The sequence below is a fragment of the Cheilinus undulatus genome, linkage group 4 (assembly GCF_018320785.1).
Source record: "Cheilinus undulatus linkage group 4, ASM1832078v1, whole genome shotgun sequence".
In the NCBI taxonomy this organism is placed as follows: Eukaryota; Metazoa; Chordata; class Actinopteri; order Labriformes; family Labridae; genus Cheilinus; species Cheilinus undulatus.
This window is the reverse complement of record NC_054868.1, coordinates 48,979,116-48,988,667: the sequence shown is the minus strand read 5'-3', so window position 1 is coordinate 48,988,667 and position 9,552 is coordinate 48,979,116. Positions and strand designations below refer to the sequence as shown.

Sequence of the window (9,552 nt, the reverse complement as noted above, 5' to 3'; positions counted from 1 at the left end):
TTTTAAAAAACTCTATCAGCTTCTAGTCTTCATCACAGAGAAACGCATTAATATATTCTTCTGATATGAACACATTTCTTATAAAACAAGGTCGAGACAGCTCTATTTATCATTTTTCTGTCTGGCCGGGAGACGTGTGCAGCTCCCAGGAAAATTAAGCCTTCCTTTCTCTAGTTGCTCAGCAAAAAACTAGGCACTTGAAAGCTCTTCCTTATTAACGTGTGCTAAAATGAAAATAAAGTTATGCCACCAAGATGCAGGCACTAGGCACCCAGTCTGAAGTCAGACAGGGGGCATTAATGGTTTATCATTCGAAAAAACGATGTGATGATTTTGTCCAGTACTTTCCACATGTAGTGGCATGTTTCTTGTTATTAATTTGTGTGTCAGCCTACCCATTGATGCCTTTATTTTTAAATCTGACAGAAACAGACAGCTGGTGGTTGTTAATTTAGAAGCATAGTGATGCGCTGAATACTCCCCTTGTGAGCATACACGCTGCCCGGTTTAGCAGATAAAGTTCATGGCTACTCTGTGGTACCCATCCTGGGTTTGCTGAACATATTTCATGTTGTACTTCTCTAATTTCAAATACTAAGTCCATTTAACCTCTTAAGAAGAACACAGACTGCAGACGAAGTTCCTATTTCACCACATTTCAGAGTTTATTGTACAATCTGATAGTTCACACAAATGGTCCATTTTACTGGATCATTACAACTGGCATCAACATGAGAACAATCACATTGCTGATATCGCCCAGCACAAGGATATCATCAGGGAGTATTACAAACACCTTTACAGGGAGAAAAGGCGGATCAGGTTCAGTGTAGTTGGACTCAGGGGACTCCGAGTCGCTAGTTGTAAGAAGATGACACTGGTATTTAAAAAGATGCTTTTTTCAAGTCGCTTCAAAATATGTACAGATAAAAAATATTAAAAATTTTATTGAAAGACTAGTGCGTTTGAGAGAGAAAAGAAGACACGTGTGAAAAGTTTTGGATGGCGCAGACAGGAAGGTGGCGATGAATGTTTATTTCAAAAAACGTGTGTGTCCAGCACACACAAACATTTAAACTCACGCATACACGCGCTCCCTGCAGAGGAATGAGGAGAAAGGACTTTGGAGACCCTGGCTGGCTGTAGTGTTTGTAAAAGTCGACTCACGCACGCTCTCGCAAATGTTTAGGACCATGGAATCGACGTCAGAGACGGACGGAAAACAAAGAGGAACAAAACAGACAGAGCAGGCTGCTTTTTTATTCCTACCAGCCAAAGTGACTGCCTGATTTTTAATTCCCTTTCACCTTGTATCCCTGCCACCAACATAATTTAACATGACAGATGTCAGAGCGTTGGTTTAGCATCTGCCAGAGGCTGGGAGTGTGGACAAACTAACCTGCCGCAACCAAAGTGTGACCAGCGTTTGGCCGGTAGCTGGTGTTCATTTCCAGCCCAGTGACAGCGTCAGAGGGGAGGAGAGACAGCGATGTGGAGGTGCTATGAGCACTTCCACACACAAACAGCCAAGCTCCCTCCAAAGAACATGTAGAGAAGATTTTTCACTTCATGTGTGACCTCAAAGCCAAAGCCTTCGCCAATCACGACGTGCCACGAGCTGCCAAACTTCTTGTCCATGGACTCCTTGATCATCTTAGCTGCACTCTGAGAGAGAATGGGAACAGAAACAAGCAAGGACAGTGATTTTAGTGAAGGATATGAAGCCTTTTAATGGTCATAAAAAATCCTGGATCAATTCTGCTGACAAGACCGTGATCTCATTCACTTACTAAGCCATTAGAGGAAGGATGGCAGGAAAACAAACACAGACTTACCTCATTGTTGGTGGCAAACTTTTCACAAGCTGTAACACAAAGCTCCATCGTCTCCACCCTCATTTCCTCTGGCATGTCTGTGTGCTGGAAACAAACACAAGTGGTTAGGGTTAACATTATGAGAGATCTACAAACAAACAAGAAAATACATTATGACTCTAGATATCTTAAATACCTGAACCCTTTAAAACTACTGTATCATATTTGATACACAATATCATCATTATGTGATTATTATTATACAAAAACATTTTGTATACAATCAGATAACAATGCCCTCCAGTGGATTGTCAGTTGCAAAAAATGCATCATGTATCAAAGGTGATACAAAAAATTATATATGTGAAATTTTATGGCATTTTCTCTTTGGGGGATTTCAGTAGAAGGTTAAATAAACATCTCAGTTGCAAAAAAAGATAGTTAGTTTAGTAGTTTAGTTTCTGTTATTTGAGGTATCAAGTTTAAAAGGGTTGACAAACGTGAAGTGTTGCACATTGCTTATGTTAGAGTCAAATTCATATGTTTTATATCATTTAGCAAAGTGATACAGTGGAAACAGGAGCTATATTAGGGTGGAACGATGTATAGTTTTACAACCAAGAGGTGTAACTGAGGTGGGTGTGATCCCGGTATCAGCAGCACCTCATCCTGGTACTCATACATATGCTCTTAATGGCATGGATATGCCGATGGTTTACTTTATGTCTGCAGTCATACCACCTAGAGGCTGTAATCATAAGTTACACTAATAATGTTGTAACATAACTTTGAACAACATTATAGATACTTAATTATATTTCAGCAACACAACAAGCAACACGTTGATTTCTTGGTTCATGAAGAAACTGGTTGCTCTGTCCATCTGTTTTCCCTCTCCTTATATCTCCTCCTCTGTGCAAGGATGCTGAATTTTATAATCATTTTGTCATTGAAATTCTTTAAAAGCATCCGTCACTATACTAAAAATCAAGTTTTTGTGTAATAATAATAATTTTTGCCATGGTTTATGACAGGAATCTTTAAAGTGTGGGTCTGGACACGCTACTACTAAAACGCTATTTTATTGATAACCCAGCATGATTATCTGTGGTGAACATGTCAAAATAAAACTGTATTTCTTGCTTTAAATAAGAAGAAAACAAGCAGAACTTTTTTAAACAACATAAACAAACTTAAACTGTTGAGGCCTGATTATGGCCATGATCTCATGCCAATTGTTTAAGACTGATTAATCAACTACCCACAGATTAACTGGTGCTAATTTTCTATAGGGAGAAAAAGCTTTTTGATTTAGAAGAAACATGCAAGCAACTATAGATAAAACCGAAACAGCCTTAGTATTAGTAGGAAGTATTATGCATCATATCCTGATCACAATACTTTCACACATAACTATTTATTTACTGTACTATATATACTATTTACTTAACTTTATTTACTATACTATATACTGTTATATACTATTTATTATAAGACTAAGACTATATAATTCTACTATAAACAGATGAGACTCCAGACAAACGAATTTCCCTTCGGGGATTATTAAAGTTATTATTATTATAATTATTATTACCTTTTATCAAATCATGCAGGCTTGTAAAAATAGATTTAGGAGTAAAAATTATGTTGTTATTGTATAATCAAAATGTTGATCACCTGCATTTCAGCAAATGTAATCATGCTCCATTTATGAAAAATAATAATAATAATAGTTTTTTTCATCCCACTCTACATCGCAGAAAGTAAACATATTTCAGTGGCAGGTGTTTTCTAGCATTTTTCTAACCAAAACAAAAGTACAAAAACAACAAACAAGTTAAAAAAAATGTTTAATTTCTTAAAACACATGTAAGGAAGAGGACGGGATCCATTAAAAAATGTTTAATTTCTTTATAAACTTGTAAAGAAGAGGACAGAATCCATTAAAAATGTACGTAAACTCTTGCAGTTTCTAAGCTGCACATAAACACTGGTAATTTGTCTGTCTAACTTGCAGAAACACAAAGACAAAGTTTTAAGACTAACAGCATTAGATAACAATTTGACAAGAAATTACCTAATATTTGCTGCTTAAAGCTTAAATTTGTGCTGCTGTTTTATCAAAACATGTATTAATACTGTTCAACTTTTGCAAGACTTTTACATCAAAGTTTAACTTCTGCTAGCATCAACTTGGGTTGTTGGTGTTTCTTTAATTGTGGCTGAGTCAGTGTAGAATGAATCAATGTGTGCTGTGTCACTGTGTCATTTTTATTACAGCCATATATAACAGACTGATAGTTATCTGGCACACTGAATGCAAACTAGGAGTCTCAAACCACACTGTCCTTACAGTTTATTTGCAGCTTGCATCATAATTATACAGCTACAGCATCCTTCCATGCCAAACACTGTCCTGACTGTGGTTAGAGACAGCCTGATCTGCATGACAGCGCTGTAATAGTCCTGTTTGTCCTTTACCCAGAGGCACTGTCCTGTTTCTCCTTTGATAACTTACCCTGATGAGAGGAAAACTGTGCATCCTCTTATAGTCGGCCTCTTCTTTCTTTCCCTCGCCAGTCCCAGCCATTCCGACTCCTGCACACGGAAAACAACAAAAATATCACACAATAACCCCCTTAGTATAGTCAGGTGTGTTAAGACGTATTTCATGAGGAGCACGTCCGTCAACAACTGCGAGCTAGCTCTCATCCGTAGATAACAACACAGTGTAACCTGACCCGATTTGAAGAGCTTCAATAGCTTAGCTTAGATGAGCTAGCCAGCCACAAGGTTTAACCGTACCGTATGAAAGAAAACGCAGTTTCTCACCCTGATAACATTGACATTAACCCCACACTACGGTTGAGACGATGACAAAAGCAGACGTGACGAGGTTAGTCACCGTAACTGACCAGCCAGGTTACTAGCAGGCTAATTAGCCTAGCTTGATAGCAAACAGCTGATGCTACCGGTTGGTGTTTTCTATCTGAAATGAACTTCTTCAAATAACCGACGTTATAATACCAGTAGAAATGTGTTGTAAATGTACAACAGGCGCAGTGAGGTAAAGGTTAATTCATAAATACGAGTTCCTTACGAGGCTTTTGTCCAGCGAAAACTTCTGTTTGACTTCCAGCTCGGTTGTTAAGGAGACATTTTAAACAACTGATACCAGTGAAAAGGAAGGCCCGCCCACTACAGCAGAGCTTCACTCTTATTGGTTAAAAGTCTGTCTATCATAGAAAGATGATTTTTAAAGGGACAGTGCACAGATAAAGAGTAGTATAGTTTACCAGAGTCAAAATACACATAGGCCGTGTAGCAGCATATCCGGTCAATGAAGCTGATTGTGATCCTAATATCGATTTGATACAACAGATGTAAAATACCCTGTTATCAATGTCTATAGTCAATATACTTACAGTTGCATACAGTTAAAATAATCCAGTACAGATTATACAATGATTGATTATTAAATCTTAAAAGCACAACCACAATTCCAAAAGAGTTGGGGCGCTTTGTCAAATGTCTACATAAGCAGAATACAATGATTTTCAATTTAAAAAGAAAATAGAGAAGTCACATGAGATCTATAGCTGTTTTATAAAGTAGGTCTGCTTACAGACACTGGTTTTACATCTAAAAGTTTTTCTTAAAAATGTAGTATAGCTCAAGGGAGAAATGGGATTTTTAAAAAACTACAAAACTTGGGACACAGGGTGATTTCTGAATTTCATAAACCCATACTATTTTCACATATCAGACAACAACATATTAGATGGTGAAAGTGAGACATTTTACCGTTTCATGAAAATATTTGCTCATTTTGAATTTGATGGCAGAAATATCTCAGAAAAGTAGGGACAGGGCCATGTTTACCAGTGTGTAGCATCCCCTCTTCTTTTAACAACAGCCTGTTAATCTGGGAAGTGAGGAGACCAGTTGCTGGAGCTTTGGGAGAGAAATGTTGTCCCATTCTTGGCAGATGTAGGATTCTAGCTGCTCAACAGTCCTGGGTCTTCTTTGCAAATTTTTCCTTTAATAATAATCCAAATGCTTTTTACTGGAGTGAGGTCTGGACTGCAGGCAGGCCAGTTCAGCACCCAGACTCTTCTTCTGTAAATCCATGCTGTTGTGATGGATGCGGTATGCATTGTCTTGCTGAAATATGTAAGGTTGTTGTCTGTATGGGAGCATAGGTGGCTGTAAAACCTCTATCTGCCTTGCAACATTGATTGTGCCTTTCCTTATGTGTAAGCTGCCCACACAAGAGGCACTTATGCAACCCTATACCACCAGAGATGCAGCCTTTTGAACTGTGTACTGATGACAAGCTTGGTGGTCATTCTCCTTTTTAGTCCACAGGACACAGCGTCTATAGTTTTCTCAGACTTTCAAATTTTGATTGATCTCACCACAGAACAGTTTTCCATTTTTCCTCAGTCCTGAAATAAGTTTTGGCCCAGGGAAGATGGCATGTTTCTGGCTCGTATTCCGTGTGGCTTCTACTTTGCATTATACAAATTTAACTTTCATTTGTGTACACTGCAGCAAACTGTGTAACAGAAAATGATTTCTGGATGTGTTCCTGAGCCCATGCAATGAGTCAGTACAGAATCAGGCCTGTTTGTTAATGCAGAGTTACCTCAGGGCCGAAAGATCACAAGCAGCAATACTGACCTTCCACCTTGTCCCTTGCACACAGAGATTTCTCCAGATTCTCTGAATATTTTGATGATATTATGCACCATAGATGGCAGGAAAGTATGTGCAATTTTAAATTAAGAAACTTTTTTTTTTCTGAAATTGTTCCACAATTCTAAGAGACTTTTTTTTTTTTTTACAGATCTTTACTCCTGAGAGACTCTGCCTCTCTGAAATGCTCCTTTTATACCCAGTCAAGTTACTGACCCATTGCAAACAAACCTGATTAGTTGCAAGATACTCCTCCAACTGTTTTCATTAGTATCACTTACTTTTCTATCCTTTTGTAGTCCCGTCCCTTCTTTTTTGGGATGTGTTGCTGCCATCAAACTCAAGATTATTTTTTTCTTGAAATGGTAAAATGTCTCAGTTTCAACATCTTATATGTTGTTTATGTTCTATTGTGAATTTAATAGACATAGTTTGTCTGTCATCTCGAGCCTCCATTGTTATGATGTCATGTTAGTCATACACAGATTCATGCAGCTGTAGGTTTCCAGTCATTATAACACCACATTTTGAGATTTGTTATTTTCTTTCCAGCTCCTTTGTTGATTAGTTGCTATTTAAATGTGGTTTTCCTGGACTGTAGTGCACGTTGAACAACTTGCAGTGTTTTCAGATCAGCTGATTTTTAAATGTCGTTATCCTGATTTTAATTGATGATACTTTCCTGTTGCGGTGTCAGCTTGCATTGTGCTAGGACTGATTTATTTTGGATATAAAGATGGAGTATAGAGGCGCTTGCACTCAATTGCCTTTGGATATCATACATCTCTTATTGGCAAAATTATTTTCCAATGTCTAAACCTGGCCTGAAGTCAGGACCCACTGCTACCTCCTTATTGACCAGTCCCAATCCAAAGTTCTGAACATTTTCAATCATAAATGAGTGTTTTTGATGAAATATGATGCAAGTGGCTTTGTGGGTGAGTATGAGAATAAATATGAAGTAGATCACAAGAAAAATAAGAAAAGATATGCTTATAGGTTGTTTCTTCACTTCATTTACCTGCTGCTTTGATCAAGGAGCTAATGTCAACAACAGCTCAGCTAGCTAAAGTGTTTTCTCACCCATAGGGGTAGCAGCTAATGTTAGCTCTGCTAATGTTACCTGGACAGAGAGAGAGAGAATCCCTCAGCAGCAGCCTACAACAATTCCATTAAATTGTTTAGCAAAAGGTATCTCTGATTTGCATGTGAAACTCTGTAGAGCAGACATTAAAAACTAACAAAAGGATAAAATTAGGTAAACTGCAAAATACCGAGCGTGCCTGTCAGTTTACTTTCTACCACTCTCTGTTTGTCTGCTCTGAATTTACTATCTATGAGGCTGCTTGTGAGTAAAAACCTTCTTTAATCCCTCTAATCAGCCTTCTTACTGAATCTGACCCACATTCAGCTGGAAACATCTGGGTGGTGGAATCCCCATGTGGAGAGTTTTGACCCAAAATTGTCAGTCAGCTCTGCAAACACACACATCCAGAGTCCCAAAACCCCCTGAATGGGAGTTTTATCTTCTTCCCTGAGCTGTGCATTTAACCTCAAACACACGTGCCGGAATAACTGGGCCTAAAATACCACCACGAGCATCTGGATTGATTTTAAACACCGACTGTCCTCTGGATTAGAGCGGATTATTATTCCCTGTGAAGGCAGACAAACACAACACGGTAATCTTTGTCTCCTTCTGCTCTCTTTATCTTCAGACCTGCAAGAAGCGTGCAACCTGTTCTCCATGAAGCTAAACTCCTCACCTCTTACCTCCTCCTCCTCTCCACACTGGGTCAGCTCAGAGAGCAGCCATTAACTGATTACACATCAGCAGATTATGTTATGAAATATTTTGTCTTTTATAAAAACAGTTGACCCAGTTTGATTTCAGCATTGGTTCTAGGGACAGAAAAATTCACAGTGCTCAAACTGCCTTATTTTCAAGATGATGTTTCTGTTGATATGGGAGCAAATGAGTAGTCTTAATTTAATTTAAAGCGATTTAGGAGACTACACAGAGCACTGGTGAACTCAGAGGGTTGCAGGAGGAGCAATCATCCCCATTGGTGCCCTGATATTTGAAAAAAACATCATAAAAGTACCCTTTAGGATCCTTCTATTGCACATAAAACATCATAAGGACCTTTCAGGGCACTCTCTTAGTAGACAACATGGGATATTGTGCCTTCTTGAGTGCCCTTCCAGTAAACGAAATTCAATAAAGTACCTTTTGGTGCCATCCAAGTGGACAAAGCATGATAAAGTACCTCTGGGGTGCCTTCGCAGTTGACAAAACTTGGTTTAATGCCTTCTAAGATGCCCTTCCAGTGGACAAAATATGGCACCCCTGACCCTAAAACATTCAGACATTCACAAAAACGTCTGTGCTTTCAGCATCTCATTCAGGTGAAAGTCACTCTTAAATATTGTCATGCTTAATACTGTAAAACTGAAGTTTGCTTGTTAGCATCAGCCCAATCTGTGCTTCTGTTACAATAAGCCATCACCATTGGAAATGCAATTCTATATTTCTTAAACTGATTTGCCAGAATCTGATATGACTGAGTCAAGCTTTCTAACTTTCTCCGTACAAAATGTGAACTACACAGATTACCAGGGAGAATATGTATTACCAGGGAGAATATGAGTGTCAATTTAGCACTAGCATCCAGTGAGAAACATCTTTTGCCGCAAAAGTGTATTTAGAGGTTTTAGAGCATGGGTGTCAAACTCTACCTGTGGTACAGTCACACCCGGCCAGCAAGATCATATCCTATTTTCATTATAACAAATATGAGGTCTGCAGATTTCCTCCAGTATACAAATGTAAACTTAACCTTGATGATATCAAATATACTAAAGTCATAAAATGTGAAAAAAGTATGGCTTCAATCTATTATTTGGACTTTTATTTCATATTTCAGCCATTTACATTTATTAGATTGACTTTTTATCTTGTATTTTGACTTAGTCAATTTATTATTTTCAGTTTTTATCTCATATTTTGTCCTTTTCAATGTATAATTTTGACTGTTTC

The 9,552-nt window shown here is 38.1% G+C and overlaps 1 protein-coding gene across 2 annotated transcripts; it reads right to left on the bottom strand.

Moving 5' to 3' along the window:
* Positions 1-646: 646 nt before the first annotated feature.
* On the bottom strand, positions 647-4,999 carry LOC121507981 (dynein light chain 4, axonemal). Of its 2 annotated transcripts, none has more exons than XM_041784417.1 (4): positions 4,915-4,999; positions 4,333-4,412; positions 1,836-1,919; positions 647-1,665 (listed from the first exon to the last, which is right to left on the bottom strand). In XM_041784417.1, the coding sequence occupies exons 2-4, from the start codon at positions 4,402-4,404 to the stop codon at positions 1,501-1,503; spliced, it is 321 nt and encodes a 106-aa protein (XP_041640351.1). In that variant the 5' UTR covers positions 4,405-4,412; positions 4,915-4,999; the 3' UTR covers positions 647-1,500. The 2 variants fall into 2 exon arrangements, with proteins under 2 accessions (XP_041640351.1, XP_041640352.1); XM_041784418.1 differs by lacking the exon at positions 4,915-4,999 and adding an exon at positions 4,647-4,755.
* Positions 5,000-9,552: the final 4,553 nt, after the last annotated feature.